Genomic DNA, 27862 nt, shown 5'->3' with positions numbered 1-27862 from the left:
GAAAGGGGTGACGAAGGTGGCCGCCTTGGTTCGGACTACGGAGCCGCCACGTTGTTGTACACTGTAATGGACGCTGAGAATATGTCAATGTTTTGCGCAACCTGATTGGTTGAAGCAATCAATTTGCGGTGCTAAAGCTACGAAAAATGGCGCCTCGTAATATGTGAAAGTAACAACTGCAAGTGTTTCAAAAAAATATATTGAATTGGAAATTAATCGCACAAAAAAGGAAAGAAAAAGGCCCTATTGTGTATTCCTCTTAAGTATTATTAATAAGCTAAAATTATTTCCCTCCTCCCACCCTCATCCCCCCCAAAAAAGAAGCTATTTTTATCGGCCAAATAAATCTGGGGTTGGGGCTTTAAAAGTTTGGATGAAATGTTAGGAAATGTTTTCCCCCTGACTTTAATTAATGTACATTTTTAGATGTTGTTTCAAATTGAATGTCTCGCGTGAGACCGTTTTCTGTCATGCAGCCGAACAGAGTAAGTGTATTCTATAAACTTGTCTTTAAATTCTCAAACGACCGGTACAGAGCCCCGTATATGCACACACACACACACACACACACACACACACACACACACACTCAAACATACAGCACACAGCGCGGGGCAGTAGTTGTTCTTCATCGACCGGTGTGGTTGTTTTTTCTTCCGTGTGGAGATTCTCACCACTCTTACGCCAGAAAACTAACATGGAATCATCAACATAACAGGAGTTTTTTTTTGTGCAAACATTATGCAACTCATTTTTCTACTCGTATGCGTTTCATATAAAGCTTTGATTTTAAAATGCCCTCTTTCTGTCCGGAAGAAAAATGAATGTGTGTTGTAGCAAAACTATTGCCCTCCCCCTCCCCCGCCCTCTGCCCCCGGGTGTCTCATCAGATGTCCTGACGAATATCACAATGACCACCTTGTTTTTGCATATAGAAGAATTTCTTTCATACCTGTGGAATGTTGATAATTAACCTTAACAAAACCCCTTCGATCCCTTCTTCAAGCTCCTAAAGCGCTCTCTGCAGTTAGAAAAGCTTTTTATCCAGACCTCTAAGCTCCCAGAGTCTTGCTTGCATGCTCCAACACCGACTTTTGTTTTTGCTCAAAGCGCAGTAATAAGCAGCATCCTTTTTACGCCACATACCGGGCGTTAAAGGGGGTCAAGTTCAAGCTTTCAACAAAAAATAATAATAATAAGTTCATATACAATTCGGCATCTAGTCATGTTTGGGTTTGGGTTTTATTTGATGCAGGCTTTTTGGGATATTGCTGTCATACATTGGAGGAATTTTCTTTGTGGCGCTCTCGTTGCTGAAGAAATGCCACACAATGTCCAGTATTTCTTTTCTCTTTATTTTCGTCGGGCAATCTCAAAACCTTGGTGAATAAAACCAAACCCATATGCATGGCTGGATAGAACTAGAAGTTAAAAACAAATTATTGTGTTTTTTGTGTGTATTTTATCACTGAAATTGCAATGACCTTTGGTCAGATTTATTTAGTTTGAGTCAAGCAAAACATCTTTCAAAAAAGTGATTTGTTAGTATTACTTAAAGCTGCGTTAATTGATTTTTTTTCTTTCTTTTTGTGGCCACTTGGGGGCAGCAGAACCAGCTGTAAACACAACGTTGACATATTATCACCATATTAAGCTTTATTGGCTGACAACTTAGCAAAGGGTTGCCCACTTTCACACGGATCAAACACGGGGCAACATTATTGTTCATTTCATGTTGTGTTTGTGTCCACCTTGATGAATTAACTCCAGCATTCGCTCTTCTTTTAGCTCTGCTTTGTTCTCCACCAACTCCTGAGAAATAAAATACCGGTGGCGTTGTGAAAACAAATTGAGCTAAAAGAGGCAAAAAAAGCGCTGCTGAACTGAAGGGAAGTGGCGTTGTTGATTATTATTTGTTCTGCTGGTTCGTAGCTACGGGCAACCCTTTCACACATTAGACATCCATTCACATATTGATTCGTGCAGCTTTTCAAATGAAGTTACAGTAATTATAAGCATGAACACCTCAAATTTGATCCTTCGGGTGCTTTTTTAGGGTTATGGCCATTGCAGCAGATTGGGGCTGCTGTTATTAAATGCTCGTACCTTTTTTTTATTTTATTTTTTGCTTTGTATTTGTTTTGTTTACTTCATTTTTTGTTTTGTTTGGTTGCTGCTGCTTCTCTGAAACAAACACTGGCTTTTCAACTCCAAAGGTTGTTCTATGAAAGAATATGAACAAAAACATGCCTTTCTCACAGATTGCTCAACTGTATTGAAAAAAAAAAAAATCAAAAAAAAATAATCTGGTATCCTGGTTGAATGCGCAGCCTGAGATCATTGAGTAAACTTAAAAACAAAAAAAGGAAAATGTTTACATCATGTTTGATCAATTTTTTTTTTTTTTTTGCCATGTAAAATCGCTCGGTTCAATTGGACTGGTTCTCGGTTGTTGTGTAAAGAGACAGACAAGCTCTTGGGATGGGTCAGCATTACATGGATACAAGTGCACCTCCGATATTTGCCTTAGAACTTGCAGAGGCCATAGTTCACATTCAAGTGAAGTGAGTGTATGCAGGGGCCCGGTCCCCCATCCCTGAGTCACCAGTGCGGACTTTCTTACACTTATCTACCTGTGAAATCCTTCATACCTCTCATAACTGGTCAATGACTGTATCAGCAAACTGCATCAGGTGTTTTTTCTACATGCTTTTTACACAGATTATATGGATTATTGTATTAGTAGATTTTGGTGCATCAATTTTTAATGTAATAGCTCTTAAAAGCTTGTAGTTCAAGTTGTCTTTTTTTTTCTTTCATTTTTCTAGATGACTGTTTTGTGTTAATATTGTCAATTTGAAATAGCTGTTATTTGCTTATTCTCTACTAAGAGTTCTTACCTTTATAATTTTTAAATGCTACATGACCCTAATTAATTAAAATGACTTAATAACCATTGTAAATACGGTATTGTGCAAACCCCATTTTCATTCATTTCAATTGCTAGTGTTATATAAATGACTCTTTTGTCTAGACACCATTTCTCTTTATGAAATAAAGAAACATGCATATCACGTTCTGTGTTTTGTGGCTGTTCTTGCAAAGGCCGCCTTCTTTTGAGATGAGATGAGCCCTTGTGATGTTTCATAAATGTCTTTCTGAAGGGGAACTTAAACTCGATGGGAGATTGACAGTACCTGGTTATATCAGCACTGATTCCACAGGTCCTTCCTGATTGGCCAGCAGGTGACCGGATATGAAAGATCATGAAAGACTGACAACTAGTTGGTCTGTCTGTGTTTTCCACCTCCACTTTTTGTCATTAGTTGTCTGCAGAGAACCACAGATTGCCTCATATGGTTGGTCTGTTTACACTTTACCCATCATGCAATAGAGAGATATATCTTCCAGTAATTTTTAGACTGAACCACATATAACTCTGACAAAACAATCCGGTCCTGACTTGTTTAATGGAAAGAAAGAAAAACAGAAACATTCCCTCAATAAAAGCTTACATTTGTGAGATATATTTATGAACAATATCAGAGGCTTGAGGCCAGTTTAAAAAAAAAGAAAATGCAGAATTTGAAGAGCCCTTTTTCCTCCAGCTCGTTCTGTGTGCTCAACAGTTGAGGAGGGAGTTCCCTCATCTTTTTCTTTTTTTTTTTTGTGGTTGCCAATTCCACAATCTTTAATTACAATCTTCATGTCAAATATCTTTGCTACAGGTTTTCGGTCTCATTATATGAGCGATCACATATGCTTTGAGCCAATAATAATAATCTTGATTCATATTTCATTCAGCAAGTGGCTTGCAAACTATCAAAACAAAAGTAATCAGGCCCTGGAGATATCATTCGTATTAGCACATTTTCTCATTTTCCTCCTCTGCGTAATGCCCAAGTCAACATGTTTGAGCTTAAGCTCTTGTTCAGGCCCAATACATATAAACTGTGCACACCAACACGCTCTCATCCCAACTGTGCTACACAAAGTTACAGTTGAGAGACGGGACGAGACTCCCTCTGCGATCATGATCCGTCGGTCCCTTTTGAGCTCCCGTTCTCCTCTCGCTCGGTCCCAAAACTCGGTCACTTTCAATTTATTTCTTCATGATAGAGGACAGCTCCAGAATCATGCTCTGAAAGAAAGAAAGAAAGAAAGAAAGAAAGATGTGTGGAGACAGTACGGTTAGCATTCACATTGTAGACACAAGCGCATTTCTCCTGCAGCAGTTGAAGATCTTGTTTTTTCTCAGAGATGTAGACCTGTACTCCTGTGCGTGGGCGTGTCAGGACCTTGTGACATCACTGTGGGGTGTCGTTTTACAGGTGCAACGGGTTGTCACTAGTTTGGTATGTTCGGTACCACCGAAGAAGCAACGCAAATTTACAAACGTAATACCAATCAAACCAACGTAAATATTTAAGGACTTCTGTCGACAAGGGCTGACAAATTTGTTGGACGAATTCAAGAAAGAGACGCGGTTGTTAATAACCAAATTACCTCAGTGTTTTTTATCCAGGTGCCCGTCAGTCCAGCCGCTGGGTCTGACACGGCCTGCTGTTGTGTGCTACATGTGTGACCTTCACATGACATGTAAGATATCTCCCATATTCCTTACGAATGTTCAAGTTAATAAGGGTTAGGAGATCCATCGGAGGGGATGCAAAACATTTAAACAAGATAGAAAAGGCAGGTAAAAATAAAAACAACATCACATTTGATTTTGGGGTTCTACATGTACTCAAAAGTAAATCAGTTTTGCAGATTACACGCAGTACATTTGAGGGTTTTTTTGCTTTGTCTAAGGTCACTTCATTTAACAATTAAGCGGGGTTCCACGACAAGGTGTGTCATTACACTGTGACATCACCGGTGGGTGTGGCTACAGGTGCAAGAGAGCACCCTTCTGACCATTCACACAGAGAAAAGTCTTTCAATGAGAGGCCAAATTAATACGGACGTTTTTAATACGTCTAAATAAAGATAAATCAAAACAAAATACAATAAAGTGTGTTTTCTTTTCATGTATGACTTTACTATGTTATAATTTAATGGAAAAACATTTAAATTTATTAACTAAATGCAGTTTTCATGTCTAGATGAAGTCACTATTCAGTGGCGTCCAGCAGAGGAAGCCAAAGACATGCAAAGCTATGGCGTTAGCTTTGACAAGGAGACGCCCAATCATTTTTTAATCTTTCATAAAGTTACACTTTACGAGCAACTGTACTACTTCATTACCATCAGTGTACTATAGTGTTACACAGTTGTTTCTCTAGGGCAGTAAACGGTATTGTATGTTTTCTTTTTTCTGTAAACGCATACTGGAAGAATAATTCAAAATAGGTAAAAAATCTCAAAATATATCAGTGCATATAAAACTATGTTATGACCTGAGTACCTTCAGGTACCAGAGTCCATTCAAAAGAAGCATCAAAATAGACTTGTTAATAAAAGTTTCAGGGGAAAAAGTGCCAGGGCAGGGTCAGAACTTCATAGAAAGATGAGTTATGGGCCCTTTATTATTTATACAATTTTTTATTAACTGGCCCCTGACCTACCATCATTTAGCAAATGTCCCTGCTCGCGAAGCAAGTTGAGTCTCCCTGCAATTAGGGGGAACCCGACAAAACATGACCGGATGATCATTTTTCTTTTGCTCTCACCATGGACATCCTCCTCCCGCCCGCTGGAGGCGGCGGGGTCAACGCCGGACTCTCCCCCTGGTTGAAGTGCTGGGCCTCGACGTCCAGTCCGCTCTGGGAGTTGCTGCTGTCGGACGGACTGGTCTGCTCCGACAGCTCCCGTGACATGAAGCTGCACTTCCTGGCCGTGGGGTGGTAGTCGCTCTCCGGCGAATCGCTCATGTCGCTGAGCTCCTTGCAAACGCTCACCTTGCTCTGCTTCCGCAGGGCGGCCGGGATCTCCATGTGGCCGCCCATCAGCGTGGGCCGAGGCCCCACGTACTGCGGCCGGCCCGCGGCGTGAGGTCCGTTCGACTCGTCGCTGCTGCACGAGGGCTTGCGGTTGTCCGGCCGACCTCGGGCGTCTCCTTGGCCCGGCGGGTACGTTTGCGCGGGCTGCTGGCAGCAGCTGCCCGGGCCCAGATCCAAAGGCTGCCTGTGAGCGTCCAACGCGGCGGGGCAGGTCATCTGCGTGAGCTGCATCAACCTCTGCGGCGAGGAGTTGCCAAGCATGCAGACCTGCTGCACCATGGAGTTCTTCTTCGACCTGTACACGCTGTCGTCGTCCCCGTATTTGTATCCGTACAAGCTCTGCTTGATCTCCTTCACCCCCAGGTGGAAGATCTCCAGGAGGTTGAGGAACAAAGAGACTCCGGCAATGACCAGCATGAACACCATGAAGATGTTCTTCTCGGTGGGACGCGACACAAAACAATCCACACTGTTGGGGCAAGGCAACCTCTTACATTTGTACAGAGGAGCCAGTCCAATGCCGTACAGAGCGCACTGGCCGATGATGAAACCCACCTCCACCACAGACCTGGTTAAGATATGGAAAACGTACGTGCGTAGCAACGAGCCTCTCAGGGGCGCCTTCCTCACTTTCTTCTGCTCGTCCAGCTTCCTGAGCTCCCGCTCGATCCTCTTGTGGTCCTCCTGGACGGGGTTTGTGCCCTCCAGCTCGGCTTTCAGCGAGGCTTTCTTCCTGTGCCGCTCCTTCTCGAGGGTCCTCAGGCGGTACAACGCATGGCCCATGTAGACCAGGGACGGGGAGGACACGAAGATGACCTGCAGCACCCAGTAGCGGATGAGGGAGATGGGGAACGCCTGATCGTAGCAGACGTTCTTGCAGCCGGGCTGCTCCGTGTTGCAGACGAACTCGGTCTGCTCGTCGTCCCACACGTCCTCGGCGGCCACGCCGAGCACGAGCATGCGGAAAATGAAGAGGATGGTAAGCCAGATCTTTCCCACGATGGTGGAGTGAATGTGGACCTCTTCTAAAATGCTCCCTAATAAGTTCCAATCCCCCATCTTCTGTCACATCCTTATTCTCATCATCTGTCAGTGGATAGTCGTAGAAAAAGCAGGTTGGAGGGTTTCTTTCATCAAATGGAAAGACAGGACTCTACTACTTCCACATTTTCTAGGTTCCTCGTCTCAGGTGCTTCAGCGTGGAGCCGCGGACTCATCTGTGAAGACACCGCCGGCTCACTGCGAGAGACCCCGCTGTGCATGTAGCCGACACTATTTCAATCCCGTTGTGAACTAGGACTCCAGTTTGGACCGATTGATCCAGCACATGTCCCCGTTAGTGCCCTGAGGTTAGGTTCACCCTGACCCTTTTACCAGGACAGTACACTGAAAATAGCACCAACCGAGACATCAATACACATCCATGTGCAATGTGTTCTAGGATCATGCTTATGAGGCACAACGATGGGCTTTTGACCCTCCCTCCCCCCCCTCACCCTCCCCATCACCCTGTCAACAGGTTTTGTCCCTGTTGTCCACATGCACAAAATAGTTCCTTAAAGAAATGTTTTCTTCAGTTGGTTATGGAAGAACTTCTTTTTACCCCAAATTTGTCTTTATATTGGCTTGGATTTTATTTATCTGATCAATAACACCGACAGCTTTGCGTGACTGAGTTTCAGAGAGCATATTCAGGGTGGAAGTGAAACAGGAAACATTAGGTCGAAATCTGGCGCAAGAATTCTAGCACCCATCTCGGTTCGGTAACGTCCTCATATTCATGTTACTGGCCGGTCTGCCAGTAATATAACCCCCGAGGTGCTGGCCTCGATTTTCCACACTTTATGGCCCACTTAATGTATGTTTGTGTCATGGCGATACAGTATATACAGTATGCTGATTGTTTCTTCTGGGACTAACAGGTGGAGATATTTTATTCCATCAAGTGTCGTTAATCCACTGGTTCTTAAACTGTGGGGCGCGGCCCTCTAAAGGAGCACGGAGGTACTACAGGTGGCTATATTTATTTTTTATAATCCTTTATTAATCCCAGTGGGGAAATTACTGCCTGAATTTTTACCAATCCTATTAAACATATTTAAGAAGTACTCACTTTGTTGCACAATATTATCCTAAGAGATATTCAGTGCTAAAAAGTAAGCTATTTTTTTATTTTACAAAACTTTATTTGCATTGTTCTAACATTGATTGCACATTTTATTTGTTTTGGTCTCATGGAGCAATCTGGTTTACTTAAAAGTGATTGCCTTTTTCTTTAATCTATTATTTGAAAAAGCGCAGATGGGTAAGGCACAACGTTATTTTAATAAAAATCAGCATGGACTATTTTGATAAAATTTTGTTGGACTATGAACATCATAGTGCCACTGCTTTAATCCAATGAAATGAATTAATCCAAGAAATAGAATTAACAGCAAGACATAAATAAATAAAACTTTATTTTCAGTAAAGAACAATACACAATATTCACAATATTGCATTCCATTCTGTTCACAAGCAATCGGTTGAATGAAAGAAAAAGCCATTCAGGCCCACAGATAAAACATTTCATTTGTATCAACAGATGAATGTACTGTCCCGTACACAAACAAGACATTTTAACAACCTTTATATATTTCAAGCACTCCAAACGCCCTCCCCTTCCCAAATATACAAAAACATCCAGTAAAATAAAATCCATACCAGAACTGTGTCAATCCTTCTATCAGTCCCATAGCTCAAACTCTACTCTTTCTACTCTACTTCCAGTGGTTTCCAGTGAGCGTCCACTACTTTTAGGAACCCCCTAGAAATGTCACTTGATAATAAGAACATTTGAGTACACTTGAACCTGGAAGTATCATAGTCCAAAGGCAGTTTTTTTGCCCCTCACAACTGTATTGAGAACAACAAATGTTTAGGACTTGTTGAGACCATTGTTGCAATGCATCAATCCTATCTGCAGTCAGAGAAGAAGGGAGGCGGCTTAAGATGCTGCAGTGAGTGAGGACAAAGACCGGACACTTTTGTAGTGACAGTGTAGATCCCTAAAAACCCTAAAGTGCCTCAGAAACAGTAATACTGATGACTGCTCATACTGCTTATTGTAGAAACCTTTTTAGTTATTTATTTCTCATATATATTTCTATCTTCAGATCGTTTCCATCAGGTCCAGGTCACTATCCAGAACAAAATACTTTTACGGACAGGTTCACGGCTTTTGGTTGAAAGACAACGCAAGGCTAAAACAGCTGCTCGTGTTTGTATAGGTGGGACGATGCAGGGATCTAGGGATCTTGACCGGCAGAGTGGCCTACGAGGGAATCGATCCTGTGACCCACCCGCCCCCGCGCTGCGTTCACGTCTTCCAGCACTACGGCCCATGAACAGCAGCCAACATGCCTGTGTTGGTGCCGTGGTGAGTGCTTGGCAACGCTGCAATAGGAAGACTGCTGCGATAACGCAGTCAACCGATTCAAGGGTCCATCTTCTCCTTCTTCTTAAAAAGCTTCATGAGCTGGTTAAATCTGTGAGCGATCTAGTGAAAGAGGAAAAACAAACTGTTATTGCTTCTTCATTACAGTCATATGCTTCGCCGAACCACAGAGAGAAAGAGAGGAACTTACCTGCTCCGATGGCTTATTGAGTTTCTCTGCCAAACCAGAGAAAGTCTCACGTGAAGCACCTTTTATCTTCAAGTCGATGAGGATGGCACGATCTTCATCTCTGGGGAGGGGGGGGGGGCACAATAATGGTGATGAGTATTCATTATTTTCAGGCACATCAGGCCTCAGGAAAGAACCGCTCACACGAACAGCTCCGTTCTTAATGGAGTGACCGAGGATTCAACGACGTTCTCAGATTTAGAGTTTTCTTCCACCGTCAACGAGTCTACGCAGAAGCACAAACATGTCTTTGCCTCCAACGGAAACGCAAAGGATACGTTGAGAAGTAAAAATACAAAAGTACTATTAGCAAAATGCACTTCAGAAGGATTGAAAGTAAATGGACTTGCAAAATGTCACATAACATTTCCAAACACAAATTTGACTTTCTTGTCTGAACTATTTCGAGGATTGGTCAAAATGGAAAGCCATTGCAAATAGTGTGTCTGTTAAATGCTTACTGAATGGGTCATTCACAAATTCCTGAGGAAGGGGAACAAACGAATACACCACTGACCTGGTCCACGCCACCACCACCTCGCCCTTCTTCCTGACAACGTTCTTGGCAGAGAGACTGTTGGGGGATAGAGATGCCGGGGAGGACTTAAACTCACGGTCATCTCTCTTGCAGTCGGACAGGAGCTCCTCCTCCTCCTCCCCCTTCTTCTCTTCCTCCTCCTCCTTCTTCTCTTCCTCTTCCTCCTCCTCCTTCTTCTCCTCCGTCTTCTTCTCCTCCTCCTTCCTGAACCGCTTTGATCTTGAGTTCTCTTGGCCCTGTCTCCGTTTTCTACTTTTGTCACAATCCCTGCTGTCCTGTGCGGCGGCAACGCCTCTTTCCGACACTGGCGCTTCATCTCTCTCAGAGCTTGAGGCGTGTGACGGCAACACTTGGCTCCCCTGATTGGTTTCCAAGCCTCCGTCTGGTCGACGCGGACTGTTATCCAACACGCTTTCGGAGCTATGGATCCTTTTCCGACCTTTTGGCGATTTTTTTTTTGACGAACCCCCTCGAGTCCTCGGTTTTTCTCTGTGACTCGCCTTTTCGCCGGCAGTGACTGTGATCTCTTCTTTGCCGGCTGCCTGGCTGATCCGTCCGAAGACATGATCGGGGCTTTGAACACTGTTGTGTAACCGGTTGCCTGAAGGGGCTTTGGGCGGATCTTTCTGTTTCTGTGAATCCTCTGAGGTATGTTGTTGAGTTGATGAATCTTTTTCGGGGAGCGACTCTTCAGTTAGTGTAACGTCGGCGTCTGGAGCAGCCTCATGGCCCCCAGACAGACCGTTCTCCAATGGCGTCTCACTCGTCCGACCGTCTTTGGCTCCTGCGTCGTCTTCTCTGTGGCCTTCTTCCGTTAATGTTTGATTTAAGCTGTCGTCTGCGCTGAGCGTGGTGTCTGCGCCGCCGGTCGCCTTGCGAATCTTCACGATGAAGTGATCGTTGGACTTCTCCATCACCAGCGCCTGCATGGGCAGGTCGGGCTTGAACACGAAGGGTGTGGCGAGCACCTCGCTGCTGCTGCTCCTGCTGCTTCTTCTGCTGGAGCAGCAGCTGGAGTTGTCGGTGTCGAGGGCCAGGTGAATGTCCTGCTCCGACGCGTCCTCCCCGTCCAGCAGAGCGTCCTCGCTGATGTGAGCGCTGATGACGCTGTCCGGGGTGGACATGAGGTGCATGCTCGACGGCTGCAGGAAGCTGAGGTGGCTGTCGGACTTGAGCGGCGACGGAATGGTGAGGGAGACGGCCAGGTCTTCGGCGAGGAAGGAGTACGTCATCTGCGAGGCCGAAGCGGACTGCAGCGACGTCCGGCTCTCCGACGGCACTTCCAACATGCAGCTTTCGTCAAATAAAGCCGGATTCAGCTGGATCTGGCCTCTGGATCGCGGGGACACCAGCCTGCGGGGGGAGATGCTGGACCACGTCGCGATAAGCTTTGAGGGCGTGTCGAATTTCATCGGGGACAGCAGTTTGGAAGGAGAGTCAAACTTACTTGGCGTTGTGATGCTGATGAGCCTCTCACTGTCCTTCCTCGGCGTACCGAGGGTCCAGGCCGTGCCGTCTCCAGCGGTTTCAAGCAGGTCGGACCCTTGCAGCAGACACTTGAAGATTTCTCCCATTTGAGTGTCCCTCACCAGGTTGAACGTTAAACTGGAGGCCTGCTGCTCGGTGAGAAGCTCAAAGTCGGTTTTGTCGAGCAAAGAGCCATTCTGGGAGGCGACCAACGACGGCACGTTGCTCTTTTTCTCTGGAGTTGAAGGGATGTTTTTCGATGGAAGGAAGACGGCCACAGTTTTTGTATTTGGCTTACTTGTAGGACGTGGGTCAACCCTTCTGTCTCTTTCCGCGCGTGTGATTCGGATGTCTTTTCCTCGGCTTCCGAGGCCGGTTTTGTAGGGCGCGACAGCACGATTCACGCTGGTCGGAGACAATTTTGTCTCCGTCTGTTGAGACGGCCTCTTTGCGGAATGCTGTCTGGACACTTTTTCGTTTCCACCGGTCCCGTCGTCCTTAGATTGAGCTCTTGCTGGTTTGCAAAGGCTCTTCAGGGTCATGTGAATGTGCTTAAACAAGTAGTCAACTTGGACATCTACAAAGTCCCACAGCTTTTGCTTCAGGTCGACCGCTTGCTGTTCAAAGATGCGTTTCACGATGCCGTTGTTTGACACGTTGCCGAACACGGATGAGATCAGTTTCTTCAGCTTGGACTTCAGTTCCTCTGCCTGACCGCATATTTGACCAAAGTGAGCGCCATCGACAAACTCTAAAAAAGACTCCTGGAAATTCTCCATCACACCGTAGAAGCTCTTCTTGGGGAAGGTCTTGTGGAGCTTCATGTACTTTTTTCGGATTTGAGCACGAACAGCCTTAAATGTCCCCATTACTTCCTCTGTGGTGGAAAAAGAGGCTTTGCTTGCCGCGGGACAAACCGTTTTAAAGCGACTCTTTGGGCTTCGCGTTGACACGCCGGCCGTTTCTTTTACGACGACACACTTTGCTTCAGACTTCCTCTTCAACAAAGTCTTAGGACTCGGTTTGTTTCCGACTGGTTGCGCTAACTTCACCTTCTTGGACGCAGGAGCAGGAGAACTTCCGGCCACCTCATCACTTTCGCTCAAGATTTCCCCGTCTTCCAGATCGGTCTCGGAGAGGCTTGAAGACGGGTCGGACTCCTTGTCCACCAGGTTTTGGGTGTCATGGTTTGCAGGAGAACCCGGATACTTGTTTTCTTTGTTTACATCCAACTTCTTTGAGTTGGCATCAACAGGACCACTGGAGAAATCTGCCCAGGAGAGAGAAAGCAAGAGAAGTTTTACATCTCATGATTAGAATCAGAATATCTCATTATGAGGTTTCTTGTAAAAGATCTGTATCATGTATTTATATGATGCAGTACAGGATTACTGCCATTAGAGAATGGATTATGGATTAAATCAAATTTTTTATTAAGCAATTTGTCTCTTAAAGTGCTTTTAAAATGACCATCCTAAAACAAACACATAAAGATTGTGTAGTTATCAGGTTAAAACTTGTGATGTTATGTGATCATAACTTAAAATGTGTCATTATCTTGGAAGAACAATTTTCGGTTCTTCCTCGTCTATTATCCAAGTTTCACCAGGTTGGCAAGAATTTAAGAGAATAAAGCAAAACCGGCAGACATTTTTATATTCCTTACATCTTTCTTTTTTGTCAAAATCTGACATTACTCACGATGCAGAGATGAGTGGTGGACAACAAAGGTCCGGTTAGCCCACGTCTTTTTAACTCCACCTTTTTTTTACTTTTTAAACTTCAGACCAAACTGATGCTGACTCATGTGACACCACAAAAGGCTTTATAGTACTTCTGGTGCATAAAATCAGTGGAGTTCCCCCTCCAGATTTGAAATCTTGAGTACATAAGTTGTACATCTGGTTCTGAGGTTGGATCGATCAAGATAATGATTGAATTCAACCATCAAATACTTTCTTAAACATGGATAGAAGCATCACAAAAAAACTACACATTGTTGGCCTGAGAAGTTTCTAAAACTGAACATATGATCACCTTATATTTTGAGTAATTACAATACCATGCAGTTATACGCCAGCTTAATAATAAAAGCTTCTTAACAGTAACCAAACTAAATGTTTTTAAGCTGTACACAGCTTACATGTCCGTCACAGATCCCTCAATTCATCCAGCAAGTCACTCTTTTTTTCCTGGACCTTTGTGCTGATTCCCACCATGAATATATTGGCACCATTACCTTTTTGAAGGCTCTTGACATGACTTGGCTTGCCATGAAGATGGAGATGATTTCTCTTGGTTATCCGTATGGGGCTCCTCAGAGGGCTAATGGCATCGGGGATTCTCTTCAGATTGCTCAGCGTTCTCATCATGGAGTCCTCATCGTGAAGCAGCGGCATAGAGCTGGACGGCTCAACGTTGTTCTCGCGACTCTTTCGGGGACTGAAGCTCTTTTTTGGCGTGAAGGCGAGGCCGGCGTACTTCTCTAGCGGTGCCAGCTCCCCCGTCGTGCTGCTGACTTTGGGGATGCCGATGCAGCCAGAAGAAGAACTTGCCTCCGCTGCGATGCTACTGCTGTCGTTGCTGTCTTCGTTTGCCCGTGTCAAGACGTAAATGGCCTCGGGCAGACTTAGCCCTTCCTGTGGAAGGGAGTCAAGGCTTATTGTACTGGATACAGCCTCTGTGTCTTTAGGACCGCCTTGCACGCGGCCGGCATCTTTCTTGCGACTGGAAACAAACGCTGGAGGACATGGTCCTCGCCGGCAGTCCTGAGGTAGAATAGTAGGAGGAATTCGCTTACTTCCGCGGTTGACGTCTCCAGCAGCAGGAGTTTCCCTTAAAGGTGACTCTTCTCCGACTGAATCCACAGGGAGGCTTTTCTGTCCTGTGGCTTTCGGAGTACTACACTGTAGCTCCACACTTGGATCAGGCACAACGGGGTCTTTAACAGCAACAGATTGACCTTTATTATGTCCAGGACTTACTTTTTGTGAAGAATTGCCTGTGTGACATTCATAAACACTTCCGGACGTGGCAGTGTCACCATCTGCAGCCTCCAGGGGACCACAATCATCTACCTGGCTGTCTAAGGCCAGCTTGCTCTTATGAATTCTTGAGATACCTGTGGCTTTCAGAGAGGTGATCGGCAGTAAGGTTGGCGTGAGAGGCACACGATTCACCGCAGCGTCTGGGCGTTGGCTACGGGCTGAGGTAGTTGAATTTTCTTCAAGTTGCTTGTCAGCAGCAAGAGCGTCACTCTTGTTTCCGTCCTTTCCCTGCACTGCTTTCACGTCCTTACATCTCTCGCGTGCCCTTTCAGAACTTTTTGGACTGAGCGTGGATTCTTCTGCCAAATCCCCCAATCCTGCTTCTAATTCACTGCTGTTCACTTCATCGATCACACACATGTCCTCAATGTTGGGCTGCGAGCTCTCATCTTCTGGCTCGTCTCCTACTACCGTGCCCGCTGGTGTGAGGTCAGCCTGGCTGGCGTCAAAGGGCAACCCTGGCTTCTTAATTGGCGAAAGGGTCAAGTTCAACGTCTCCATGAAACACAGCTTCCTGTTTGGACTATTTTCCTCTACAGAGCTTTTCCCGAGGCTATTTGGTTCTTCAGATGACCCAGGTATGGCCTTCTGTGCCTTCTCTCGTCTTTCTTTACCGCCAACGCCCACTTTACACCGGTCGGATTCTTTTGATCTTGCTTTCTCGCGTTCCCTGCTTGTGCTCCTCTTGTGTTTTCTGCTGACTTTATCTTCATGTCGTCTGTCCTCTTTCCGTTCATAATCCTTTGGTGGCCTGTCCTCTCCCCGCTCTTTTGAGAACTCCCCGCCACGCTCAGCACGTTGACTTGAAGAGGACCTTTTCCGGTCCTTTGAGCCCGAACGTCGGAAATGTCCGTCACTCATCTTGACTTTTCTATGATCCCGGCTGTGGCCCTCTTTAGAGCTGTGACCGGCACTATGTTCAGAGTCTGATGTGGACATTTTGACTGCATCTCGCCTACGTTCATGACTTCTGCTCCTTTTCTTATCATCAGAGGGAACAGCACTCTCTGGGGGAGGGCTTTTAGACCGATCTGATCTGTGCTTGCTTTTACATGATCTGGAGTCATATCTTCGTTCCGTGTCTTTGTGAGACCTGTTTTTGTCGGGGGCAGAACTGTCCTTGTTGGGGTCTAAACCACTTCTATGTCTTTTATCAGTTGGTTCAGGTAGTTTTTTACATTTTTCCTCTCTGTGCTTGGACTTGTGCTTGTCAGAGTCACTGTGCCGGGATGACGAACTGCTACTGGACCTCCTGCTTGATTCGCCGTGCGGATTGCTTTCTTTCTTGAGGGGTTGAGGAAAATCACTTGGAGGATGATCCTTCCTGGGAGGTGAAGCCGGTAGAGGCGGAAGAAGACAGGATGGAGCAGGAGGTGGCGGTGGACAGGAGGGTGGTAGTGGACAGAAGGGAGACGGTGGACAGGAGGGAGGTGGAGGACGGGAGGATGGCGGTGGAGGACGAGAGGATGGCGGTAGAGGACGAGAGGATGGCGGTAGAGGACGAGAGGATGGCGGTAGAGGACAGAAAGAGGGCGGTGGAGGACAGGAGGGTGGCGGTGGAGGACATGAGGAGGGCGTTGGAGGACATGAGGAGGGTGGTGGAGGCGGCCTACTCATGGAGTGCTGACTGGAAGATTTTTGTTCCCGCAGATTACTAACGTAAGGTTGGTGATGATGGTGACGTTTGACCGATCTGAGGAAAACAAAGTTTTTAAATGCATTAATCACATCACATAAATACAATCAGTAGAGAGAGATCAAAAGAAATTACAAGTTACTTGTAGTGTTTACCAGCTGACATAATATTCTATATCAAATTAACCTACAGTCCTAAACAGAGATCCCCGCCTGCCGATCGTCTGGGGATTTATAAATGAAAAGCTGTTGCTAAAACTTACTGTTGGTTCAACCTCTGAATCTCAGCATCTTTTCGTGTCACCTCCTGTCTTGCGGTTTGTAAAAGTGCAGAGATGTTCCTTTTGAGACGGCAGTTCTCAGTGTTCAACCCTGTATTCTGTTTCAAAAGACAGAAACAACCAAACATGTTAGTGTTGTGGGGTTCCCTCATCAGCTTATTCCCGGATCACTTTAAGAAGGGGCTGCAAACATATATTTGTACAAAACTTTCTCTTTCAGTTTTGGGTTTCCATGAACACAAAAGTAGAGATGTTACAATACCGGGGCTGAATGGGTATTGGCCGATACAGAGTACTGATCCGATGCCATTATGTTAAAAACCAAGAAAGTTCAACAGGTCATAACTCCATCTCCAATATCTATTTATATTCCGATGAAAACATATTTAAATAACTGTGGTCATTCAAGTTTCTTGGCCAAAAAAACCAAACCCATTTTAGAAGATTACAACTGAACACTATAATTGATGATGCTTTCATGATTGCTTCAAAATATGAGCGTTGCCCTCCAGGCAGCAAACCTACAGGAATGGCAGTGAACCGGGGAGACAAAGAGATCAGTGAGCTCTCATTGGTTAAATTGTTCAGACTTTTGTGTGAAACGGAATCACAAATGGAATGCACAACTGAAGGATAAGGAAATAACACAAACCAGCATCTGCATCTGCTCCACTCTCCTGCGCAACTCATTAATTTGGTTTTGAGCCGCTTGGAATCTGGTCTTCAACTGCAAACAGACAAAAAGGAAAAGTACTGTGAGATAGTTGGCCCCATGACAGCAGCCTTCTGCATCTCCAAGTGTGGCGATCTCTGCGAAGCCCGCATCAGAGCGTTGTTATACTCCTTTACAGACTTTTGCTGTGTATGGCGCACACGGCAAATCACCTCAGAGTGCGACGTCTCTCTGCTCTGCTGTTCCTCTGTGACAAGTTCTTCATAAAGATCCATTGATTCTTTCAGCTCAGACACCTTCGGGGTTGCCTTAGCGGACGCCTTCGGGAACGAATCATCTGTGATACATCAAAAAAGAACAAATATGATAAACCGCAATTATAAGGCCTTAATAATTGACACAGGAATCTGCCGAACTATCTGCCCAGCATTGGAATATTATTTATAGCAATAACATTGTGCCACAGTGGAGTAAAGTGAAACTTTCAGAAAAAGGATTTTTACCTGCACTGCTGCTAAAAGTGATATCCAAGCCATCGTAGATGTCCACAGAATCCTCATTGTCATCCGGTACAAAGACTGTGGAATGTAATGTACATGTATTATTAAAGCATGTTGTCAATTATGTGGAGCTAGAATCACCCTTTCCCCTATATAAGACTTAACTAACCAGAATCACGCCAACATTTTTCCCAATGCTACATGGTTCATTCTCATGTTATAAAAAGGCACCATATAGAGCATTCATTATCCAAATAAAACTAAAACACAAAAACACTTGAGTGAAAAAAAACAAAACAATAAGGTGCATACTTACATATTACAAACCAACATTTCTTATAATACACAAATTCCACTAAATAAAGACAAATGTAAGGTTTTTTTTTACTTACGACCAGAGGTGTCGTCAGTGTCCATGTTGTGGCTGTGGCTCAGTTCCTTAAGGAGTTCCTTATAGCAAAGCCAAAGGAGAATCAATAGTTATTACCAGTTTACAAGCAAAGCATAGAATAGAGAGCAGAGACCACAAGCAAACAAAAAATGTAATTAATACACAACTTATTTTAATGTAAACATACCAATCATAAAGTGGCACTCCACCACCAATTCTACACATACATGTCAGTGTATCAGCTGATCAACTCTTGTAATTTCTTCAGTGGCTCTGGAGAAGCTCGACCCAGATGATATCAGCTGTATAACCTCATATTTTGCTTTGCTACAATACATTTCCAACACAAGGCGTTGGGCTGCAAATCACAGTTATGGAGTTTAAAAGATGTCTGCAGGCAGGATAAAAAATAGACGGTATAATGTGAGGATAGAACTTTTATTTGAACCGCTTTTGATGTCTCTCGTGTCACTTAACTCAATGAACGTGCAATACGAAATCACCATACAGTGGTTACAGATAATTAGGGCTGGGCAATATGACAAGATATACTAAATGAGGATATAAAGTTGTCAATGTTCCATATTGTTTATACCCTGGTAGTCATCTCTGCCAGGTTATAAACAAAAACAATGAGCAGAACTACTTTAGGACATTTTTATTTGGCTTCCACATCAACCAGTCCCATGATTTTGTATTTGATTTGTCAAAAAAATCTAAGTGTCAGTTTGGCTGTTCTGCAACTGAGCAATTTCCTAATCGGTTCACCCACAAAAACGCACGATGAGGTCAACACACTCATCTCTGTGGTGGGCTAACAAAGGCCGAACACTGTGTCGTTAGCTAACTCTGGACCTCTTTTGTCCACTTCCAACCTAACAAAGACGACAGCACAGGACAATGCATTTTTTTAACAGCAGGGCCAGGCAAAAAGGAAACAAGAGGATGCCCACTGCTGAGTTTTCATCTCGTGTGGGAATATCGCTTCACTTTTGTCACTTTCTGCACCCCCCGGCCTTAAGCTGAAACTTGACACTGAGCTCAGACTCGAAGCTAACGTTGACGTCACATAGCCAGCTAACCTAACTCTAACCTAACTATTGTCCCGTCCTGAACTCTGAAACCACACTCGACTTTGAGTTCTCCTGAAATGAACAAACATTACTGATTACTTATTATTAATGATAAACAGGCGTTCGGTCAGTGTGACCACTGTTTGCTGTATTCAATTCCTGTGCTGCCATAAGGGGGTTAGGAACTGACGGTACTACCAGAAAAAGTGCTCCGCGGATAATTTCGGGATACGGATGTGAGCCCCGTACCGGACAGACACTAACAACACGCAGTTAGCTAAACACATGTCGGTTGACTTACTTGTTTGTGTGCCGTTAAGTGTCCTCCCGTTGTTTACAACTGTAATGTCGCGCCAAGACTTCGTTGCACCGGAAGTAACGACATTTCCCGCCGTGGTCTGTCACAGCTGTGGGTGTGTTCTCGCGGCTCCTCTGTTTTTTTTTTAGAAAATATTCCTCAAAACAGGGTTGAAACACGAAAAGGGAGCCCCGTTGTAAGTCGTCTCGTGGTCTTCAGCGAGGGTTCACATCCCCCCACAGCCAACTGACACAAGCGAAAGCATTAAAAAACAAATCGCCGATGTGGAGGCAGCTTGCTCGCGCGAAAGTCGTTCCACCCGCGGGGTTTGCGCTGCGCTCGCGCGTCGCTGTTCGGCCGCGTCACGCACGACACGATCACAGCGCGACCCAGCCAGCGGGGAGGGAGGGGGGAATTCAACCCCGACCCGACCCGACCCGGAAGGACTTTCGCTTCACTCACATGTGGACAGGAATTTAACGCCAGACACGGGAACATGCATGCGTGTTGTGACACAACTCCAGGCAGACAAGCGCGTGATGTAGCTCTTAGTTTGGTTTAATATCAGCCGCTGTCCGTAAAACGCGCGAGCTCGTTTTTACGCTGAAGACCGCGCCGCCAGAAGGCGACAAATGATACGATGGAGAATTTAGAATTGAGCCTGTCATCACTGGGCACCATATCCAGACATGTTGCCAAAAGTCACAACGAACTGAGCCAATATCTGTCCAAGCAGGTAAGACATTTTCACTTCGGGTGGTACGGATATCAAAAAAATAATGTATAGAGTGTTTTCTTTTCACGCGGACTCGAAACGTGTCCTGCGAGCAGCGTGCTGTCACCTTCCAAATCACACGTCTCTATGCACCCCACAAAGGACTCACTTTGAGTGTGTTTGAGTCATTAAACTATTTAGCTGCCTTGTTAATCCCCCAGATGTCAATATATTGAAAGGAATAATGATTTATGTGTGTAATTTTGATGTCAGCCCATCAATATGTCAATTGGGACCCCATCCCGCACAATCTCTCCTCAGATATGGAGCCAGCAGGACAGGCAGTGTATTCTGGAGTGTGTGGCCCAACTGCTGTTGGAGAAGGATTACACGCTGCTGATAGCTCGGCACCTGCGCCCGCTGGTTCTGGACCTGCTGGAGCGCAACGCAGAGAGGGTCAAAGCCGGAGCCAGGATCAACCATGACCTCCACGAGCGCCTGTGTGTGGCCCTCAGCAAGCTCCTCGGCGTTAGTCCTGATGCGCAGGCGTGAGTGGAAGCCGGACCCTCTGGCAATCAGACCCTCTGGCTCTCAGACATCCGACTGATCGTCCTGTCGTCCTGTCACTCCTCTGACCAATTCTCCCACCTCTCCATCAGGTTTGCTGCGAGGTACTTCAACAATGCCCCGCCAGTCTTCCAGCGGCTCTTCTTCACCAGCGAAGAGTCATCGGCCGTCCAGTACGGCCCCAGGAGGATGAAGCTGCGTGACCTCATGGGTGCCACCCTGCGTTTCCTCCAGAGTGACTGTGCCAAGTTTCGAATGCTCTGGGACTGGAGTCCCTGCGTATCCCAGCTGCTCACCAGCGATGTCATGGTTCGAGGGTATGTTCTTGTTTCCTCTTTACACCCATTGATGTTTCATTGGCTGTGTGTGCTGTTTAACAAATCACCCCCGACTGGTTCAATACATCAATACAATGGCAATGGAAAACATTTAAAAAATGCATTTTTGGGTCATAGAACATTTTAAAACGTTGCACCAGATCTGTGTAACAAAGTGTATCAATCTAAAAAATTGCGGCAACATACAGGATTGAGCATGGGAAGGGACCATTGTACTGAAAATATACTGGGTAGAAGAAGTTGTAAGAGGAAAAAACACTTGAGCAACACAGACCAGGCAACGCCAGGGAAGTGACCTGTCAAATATGGTCTGCTCTAATGTCTATTTAACTTTAAATGACCCGTAATTTACTAAATGAACACCATGCTGTATCGAAAAATACTTGAAACTAGAAATTGAAATGATAAACTCATGTTCACAATGTTTCTGAGGAATTAACTCAAGTGAGGAGTAGAGTAATTTAAACTTCTGTACAGTCAGACTTCTTTTAGCAAGCAGAGAAGTCGCCCCCTGATGGCTTTTTGAAAGAATGCAAGTATAACGACTTGTTTTGCCCAACAAATTAAACATACAGTATTTTCTCTTTCTCTCAAACAGGTATACTGCTCATTGTTTAGCGATGGTCTCCCACATGACTGATAATCAGAAAACCATCTTTCTGAGAAAGGTGCTGTCGAGCGATGAGATCCTTCATATGAAAATTAAGTATGTGCCTTTTTTGTTTTTCCTTGTTTTTAAATCTCTTGTCATATGTAGGGCAGAGTGTTTTGGGACATTTTTAGTTCCAATCTGCTGTGGAAGAAGGTATCTGATTCTGTACTTGAGTAAAAGTGTGAATAATAATGAAAAATACTCAACTACAAGGGCTGAACAGAAGTATCATGTTAGTATCATAACTTTTCTTTTTTTAATGTATCTTTCATTAGAGCTTTGGAAGAAACGCAGCAGCTGGAGGTAGAAAAAGCCCTGGTGTTATCCAATCAGGGCTCTGTGATGTGGCGCCAGGAGAAGGCTAATAAGTACACGAGGGGCCAGGTGGTATCAGAGGACCTCTCCCAGAACGTTGTGGCAGTCTGTGGTGTTGTGCTACCCCGGATAGTTCCTAGACATACTGAACAGGTGTGTACCCTGATCTGTCGCATAAAATAGTCCGCTGTTGATCCGTTTTGGTCCTCATGTTGGTTTTGTTTTGCAGAGGAACCCAAACGATCTGGTTCTTGTGGACTCCACGTGCCGTAATCTGAGAAGACTGGCCTTGGCCGTGGCTTCCCAGAAGCCCGTGCTGCTCGAGGGTCCTATTGGATGTGGCAAAACTGCCCTGGTTGAGTTTATGGCTGCTGTCACCGGACACACGAAAGCTACGGAGATCCTGAAGGTCCAGCTTGGAGATCAAACTGACAGCAAGGTGAGACTGAATGGAATCAGCATGAACCCAAAGGAGCACTCCACCAAGTTTCCACATATAATTCAGTTTACTGAGGCTGACCAGTTGTAAACGGAAGTCCGCAATACAACCTGGAAATGTTTTAAGCAGTAGGGAGTTGCATTATGGGGATTGTAGGATCCAGTGTTTTTAAAAGCTTGGCCCATACTCGTCGTCTACATTCTTCTTTTTTTTCTATTCTTAAATAAACAATTTCCCATATCTGTCTTTCTACTTTATGGATATTCTAAAACCAAATCACCAGAGTGCCCCTTTAACGTTCGATGGCGGGCTGAACTTTGGTGTGAATGTGTTTCGTTTGGTTCACAGATGCTGCTCGGGATGTACCGTTGTACTGACATACCAGGGAAGTTTGTGTGGCAGCCAGGAACGCTGACGCAGGCCGTGTCCAAAGGCCAGTGGATCCTCTTGGAAGACATCGACCACGCACCTCTGGACGTGGTGAGTTCTCACTTGACAATGCGTTCGCACCAATGCATCCTCCAAGTCGATTGTAAATATAGCAGCTCAATGTTGGACCCCTTTTGTTGTGGATGTATGAATCCTCCAACTGGACCCAAGTCTTTTTTTTCTGCTTTTCCTTTTTTTTAAAGATATCGGTGCTCCTGCCTTTGATGGAGAATAAAAAGCTGATGATTCCAGGACGGGAGGATTGCATCGATGTTGCTCCTGGATTTCAGTTCTTTGCAACAAGAAGGTAAGAGTGTCATTACATTTCAAACATACTTGTGGAACAGCAGCTCGTTGTGATATGATCTTTGGCGCTAGCCTGATTCTCTTTAAACTGAATTCTTCTCACTGTCTGAACGTGTCATATTCCTGTGAAAACCAAATCCTCCTCAAAGGTATCCTGCTGTCGGCATCTCTGATCTTTTTGCATTGTTACGGCCTCAATAAACTTCAAACAATGAAGGTTGTCTAAAATCACTTTTCGTTGGCAATCGCCAATCTGAAGCAAACAAGTTACACCTATATTCTCCAGTTAAAAACGTTTCGTTGAATCCAACTTGCGACTCTCGTACTGTTAAGAATGAGAGTATGAAAATGATTTGTGTGAGCCGTGTCCTAGAAACGGCATGTCATGAGATGACATGGTTGTGCTTGTGCGTTTGCAGGATGTACCTCACTGCCGGCAGTTGGCACAAACCGCAGAACTCCCATGCAGCGCTGCTGGATAAGTACTGGACCAAGCTGCAAATGGGCAACATGACGCGGGAAGAGCTGAAGAAGGTGAGTGTTGGATAGATGAACTGTATCGACCCTGAGGAGAGATTTGTCCTACCGGGACAACCACAAACGGAATAATCGTCCGTAATGACCGCAACTTCCGAAAAGTAGTTGCTGGTGTCCGATTTGTTGTTTTTAATAATGAATAACAATTAAATGAATTGATACCCGTCTTTTATCATCTAAGTTTTGATTACGTTTGATTGCGTGTAGGTGCTCATCAGCCGGTATCCGAGGCTGACGGTGGTGTCGGACCGCCTCCTGGATATCTACTGCCAGCTGACCGGGGAGAGACACTCTGACGCAGACACGAGCAGCCTCCAGACCAATGACACCAGCCAGCAGCTCAAGTGTGAGGACAGGAGCACACCGCTGGAGGGGAGAGCCCTCTCGCTGAGGTGAGGCCCAGCTCACCCCTCCCCCTGCTCACTCTTTTGCTTTTCTTTGTCACTGGTTTTGACAAAATAGTGATTTCGGCTGACAAAATGCTGCATATTTTAAAAATTAAATGCAGTCGGGTTGCCTTCGTGGCCAATGGTGCAGACGGTGAAATGAAATCTTAAACATCATTATTCTGAGCCTCCTATCCAAACATCTGTGTAATGATAGACAAACTTAATTATCGGACAATTCACTTGTCTTTATTCATCATTATTGTTATTACGCACTAACCGATCAACACCATCCTGCCGTCGTTTTCGAGGGTCCAATCAGGGCCGTTCACTTATATGGTTTTCCTCAACAGACGGAAGAAATATGCATACTTGGTATTTCTGTAAAGCTCCTCACAACGACCCGTGCAGCTGCCACATTTATCGCCATTTTTGTGGCAAACCGTCTGTCTGTTTTGTTTTTTTAATGAATCAAGCTCGCGAGTTAGCTAGTTTGGACCTTTTTACAAATGTACTGCAGCCATTTAGCGTCATAAGGCTGGAGGTCTTGTCAAATAAATGTGCGGCAGAGATGGAAAGAAAAGAGATCCAGATTTTAAGTCCTTAGTACAACCGGGTCCTTCGTTTCCCATGATGCAGCTCATCTCACGTTCTCTTTTTTCGTCCGTGCCTTCCTATAGTCTTGAGCCCAACCCAAGAACAATAACCCCTGATAATTACATCATCGTCTCACTTGAGTTGCTCACACAGACGGATGCACAGGTCACGTCGAGCCACGTGTCGTCCACAGCCCCATGTTACACAGTGTCTGGCCTCTCTGTGCCAGTCCTTCCATCCAGACAACCACTCTAAAGGCCTTACATCATCAAAACTACCAGCCGGTCTGCAGCGGCAGTCTTTAATTAGCTTTCCACTGGCTGCTGCTTGCTTGTTTGGATTATTGATTGGACTGCCCTCTATAGGAGTGGGCCGGAATCCCTCATTCTCCAGGTCACACCGAGGTCTTCTCGTTGAGGTAACCGGACATCCTCCACAAACCCTGCCCCTTTTTAAGTAGCCAAGCTGCCGTCGATAACGACAGAAGAATCTTTTATTCACTTCGGCTCGATTTATTTATTTATTACATTTTTTTTAATGACAATGCGAGCGAAGATTCATCCTCGAAATCAATGTGTCTCTGTTTTCCATGCCCTGCACTTCAATAGCACATGTATGCTTTTCACAGATCAATGTAATTAACTGCATAGCTCCGGCCCGCGGTGCTCGGATGTATTGCTCGTCGGGGTCTATGTTATTGAAGAAAGCCTACGGTCGCCGGCCGCTACAGGGTCTGGTTTTTTTTCACCGCGTGAATGTTGAAATATGGTCCCCCTTTTCTTGATGTGTCTTTTCCGTGATCCGATAGGGACCTACTGAAATGGTGCGAGCGGATCAGCGTTAACTTTGACGGCGCCTCATCCGTCACGGCACAACATGTCTTCCAAGAGGTGAGTGACCTCTTGACAAAGCACATACAAGAGAGGACAAACTATTTCTATCACACAGCTGCCAGAAAACATTTTTTCGCTGCATTTAGCTTGTTCCCACAAGTGCTCGTGCTTTTAGGGATGTTTTGTCTTTACTGATGGATGCTTTTTTGGTGGGTGCCTCTCTTTGCCAGGCTCTCGACTGCTTCACAGCCATGCTGTCTCGTCCTGAAAGTCGACTGCGAATGGCCGAGATCATCGGAAGCAAGCTCAACATCTCCAAAGAGAAGGTGAGCGGTGGGCAAAAAGTATTTTTGGAGGAGAGACATTTCCCATACCCGGGGAAAATAAATAAACAAATCCAGCACCTTGTTACTTCCGATTGGCTTCTACAATCTACGTTGTATTTCCAGGCCCAGCACTTCTGCCAGATGTATCAGCCTGGCATCTCTGTGACCGAGCTGGAGGCCTCGGTGGGCCGAGTGACGCTTTGTCGAAAGCAGACCGAAGCGGTGCAGTTGAGTGTGTAAGTGGAACATCCCGCCCACCGCCCCCTTTGACCCCTGGTTTACAGCGCATCGGATTATCACTGCCTTCATCTACTGATGAAACCAAGCAGACCTGCTGGCAAATTGAATAAACATTGAATCGATTGTGATAAACTCATCCATCTAATGGCTCGGTCATCAGGACGTGCCAAATATTCGCATTGATTATTCCCGAAAGTCAATATGAATTGGCTCGAACAGAAAACAAACCTCGCGTGTGACTTAAGCTCCGCTGTGGAGCTTTAGAGATCCCTCAGGGTTAACTTTGGAGTCTTAGTTGCCTCTCTGATGAATGTTTGACACTGAAGATGTAACTTTTTCAGGTTTTAAAAAGGCATTTTAACCTTCAAGCCTGTTCTGGTAGTCTGCATTTTATGGGAGGGGTGACCGGACTGTGACACCAGCATCTATTTACAAAGCATGCCACTGAATGTGTAATCATTAAATGTGTTCTTCATTGCTACGAACAGGGACAACCAGACATTTGCTGCCACGCGTCCCTCTGCCGTGCTGCTGGAACAGCTGGCCGTGTGTGTCGGCAAAGGGGAGCCTGTCCTCCTGGTGGGAGAGACGGGAACCGGCAAGACTTCAACCGTCCAACACCTGGCCAGAGTCACAGGTCTCGATGTCCTCTGTGTTAAATAAGAGCTTTTGATCAAAGCAGCAGCCCATAAATACCTTGACGTGGTTTCAACACCATCCCTGACTCAAATATCCATTGTGTTCTCCAATGCAGGACACAGGTTGAGGGTTGTGAACATGAACCAGCAGAGCGACACTGCCGACCTGCTCGGAGGGTGAGTGGCTCACACGTTTGACCTTAATATCACTAACGTCGTCTTTTTCCATCACATGGAGATTTCATGTCGTGATGAAATACCTCCTAAATGTTTTGCTCAGATACTACAGATGAATGAAACATCATTACACATTTCTATGAAAGTGGAAAATGTGCACTGTTCCTCGACGATGTATGAATAAATGCGTCTCCAAACAAACTCCCTCAGAGGTCGCATCCTTATGTTATTTCTTCTGTCCGATGCAGCTACAAGCCAGTAGACCACAAGCAGATTTTGCTCCCTCTGCGGGAGGCCTTCGAGGACCTGTTCTCCCAGACATACTCGAGGAAGCAGAACCTGACCTTCCTGGGTCACGTGCAGACCTGCTTCAGGGGCAAGCGCTGGCAGGACCTGCTCAAACTCATGGACCACGTCTGCAAGTCGGCGCTCGCCGAAGAGCTGCAAGAGAAATCAAATGGTAGTGTAGTGGAAAGATTAAAGTGGAGTGTATATTGGCTTCTGTTGCGCAATAAGAGGCTAATGTTCCCTGTGTGCGTTTGTGCAGCTGCCTTGCTGCAGGAGAACTGGGAGGCATTGGCCGCCAAGCTGAACCAGACCCAGCAGCAGATACGAGCCTGTGAGGCCGCCATGGTCTTCGCTTTTGTCGAGGTAAAGAACTAAAAGTGGTAGTATGTCGGGGGTTACATAAGGTTTGTTTAAGTTATAGTTTGTATCTCTTTAAGGGGGTTCGTATGAGGTACTTATGCATTGTCGGCGTATTAGCTCCAGTAGATGGTCGACACGCCCCCAGTTCGGAGAAACGGACGAGAGGACGGAGATCAGCTGCGAAGCCTATTCTAGACACCTAAAACAAT

The 27862-nt window shown here is 45.5% G+C and overlaps 3 protein-coding genes across 6 annotated transcripts in view; 1 reads left to right on the top strand and 2 right to left on the bottom strand.

Moving 5' to 3' along the window:
- Positions 1 to 4102: 4102 nt before the first annotated feature.
- Positions 4103 to 7001, bottom strand: gja10b (gap junction protein alpha 10 b). Of its 2 annotated transcripts, XM_068576806.1 has the most exons (3): positions 6110 to 7001; positions 5673 to 6055; positions 4103 to 4141 (listed from the first exon to the last, which is right to left on the bottom strand). In XM_068576806.1, exons 1-3 carry the CDS (start codon positions 6999 to 7001, stop codon positions 4103 to 4105), a joined length of 1314 nt encoding a protein of 437 aa, XP_068432907.1. The 2 variants fall into 2 exon arrangements, with proteins under 2 accessions (XP_068432907.1, XP_068432906.1); XM_068576805.1 differs by having other exon boundaries at positions 5673 to 7001.
- A 1383-nt stretch (positions 7002 to 8384) lies between these two features.
- Positions 8385 to 19828, bottom strand: casp8ap2 (caspase 8 associated protein 2). The gene is made up of 10 exons (XM_068577057.1): positions 19514 to 19828; positions 18141 to 18198; positions 17752 to 17826; positions 17461 to 17585; positions 17228 to 17302; positions 16558 to 16673; positions 13852 to 16352; positions 10125 to 12882; positions 9569 to 9668; positions 8385 to 9480 (listed from the first exon to the last, which is right to left on the bottom strand). Exons 2-10 carry the CDS (start codon positions 18163 to 18165, stop codon positions 9418 to 9420), a joined length of 5838 nt encoding a protein of 1945 aa, XP_068433158.1. The 5' UTR covers positions 18166 to 18198; positions 19514 to 19828; the 3' UTR covers positions 8385 to 9417.
- A 164-nt stretch (positions 19829 to 19992) lies between these two features.
- Positions 19993 to 27862, top strand: part of mdn1 (midasin AAA ATPase 1) — a 48820-nt gene continuing 40950 nt past the window's right edge. For all 3 annotated transcript variants that reach the window (XM_068576561.1, XM_068576560.1, XM_068576562.1), the window contains exons 1-17: positions 19993 to 20246; positions 20547 to 20773; positions 20885 to 21109; positions 21729 to 21836; positions 22058 to 22250; positions 22327 to 22536; positions 22885 to 23016; positions 23169 to 23272; positions 23691 to 23805; positions 24016 to 24200; positions 25600 to 25681; positions 25855 to 25950; positions 26074 to 26186; positions 26679 to 26827; positions 26945 to 27005; positions 27254 to 27465; positions 27553 to 27656. In XM_068576561.1, the coding sequence (XP_068432662.1) occupies positions 20151 to 20246; positions 20547 to 20773; positions 20885 to 21109; positions 21729 to 21836; positions 22058 to 22250; positions 22327 to 22536; positions 22885 to 23016; positions 23169 to 23272; positions 23691 to 23805; positions 24016 to 24200; positions 25600 to 25681; positions 25855 to 25950; positions 26074 to 26186; positions 26679 to 26827; positions 26945 to 27005; positions 27254 to 27465; positions 27553 to 27656 (2412 nt within the window). In that variant the 5' untranslated portion in view covers positions 19993 to 20150. The remainder of the gene's footprint in view (positions 20247 to 20546; positions 20774 to 20884; positions 21110 to 21728; positions 21837 to 22057; positions 22251 to 22326; positions 22537 to 22884; positions 23017 to 23168; positions 23273 to 23690; positions 23806 to 24015; positions 24201 to 25599; positions 25682 to 25854; positions 25951 to 26073; positions 26187 to 26678; positions 26828 to 26944; positions 27006 to 27253; positions 27466 to 27552; positions 27657 to 27862) is intronic.

This window comes from Clinocottus analis, unplaced genomic scaffold (assembly GCF_023055335.1).
Source record: "Clinocottus analis isolate CAN_PGR_092001 unplaced genomic scaffold, fCliAna1.0.p SCAF_15, whole genome shotgun sequence".
In the NCBI taxonomy this organism is placed as follows: domain Eukaryota; kingdom Metazoa; phylum Chordata; class Actinopteri; order Perciformes; family Cottidae; genus Clinocottus; species Clinocottus analis.
Note: the sequence above shows the minus strand (reverse complement) of the source record. Positions and strands in the feature narration are given on the sequence as shown.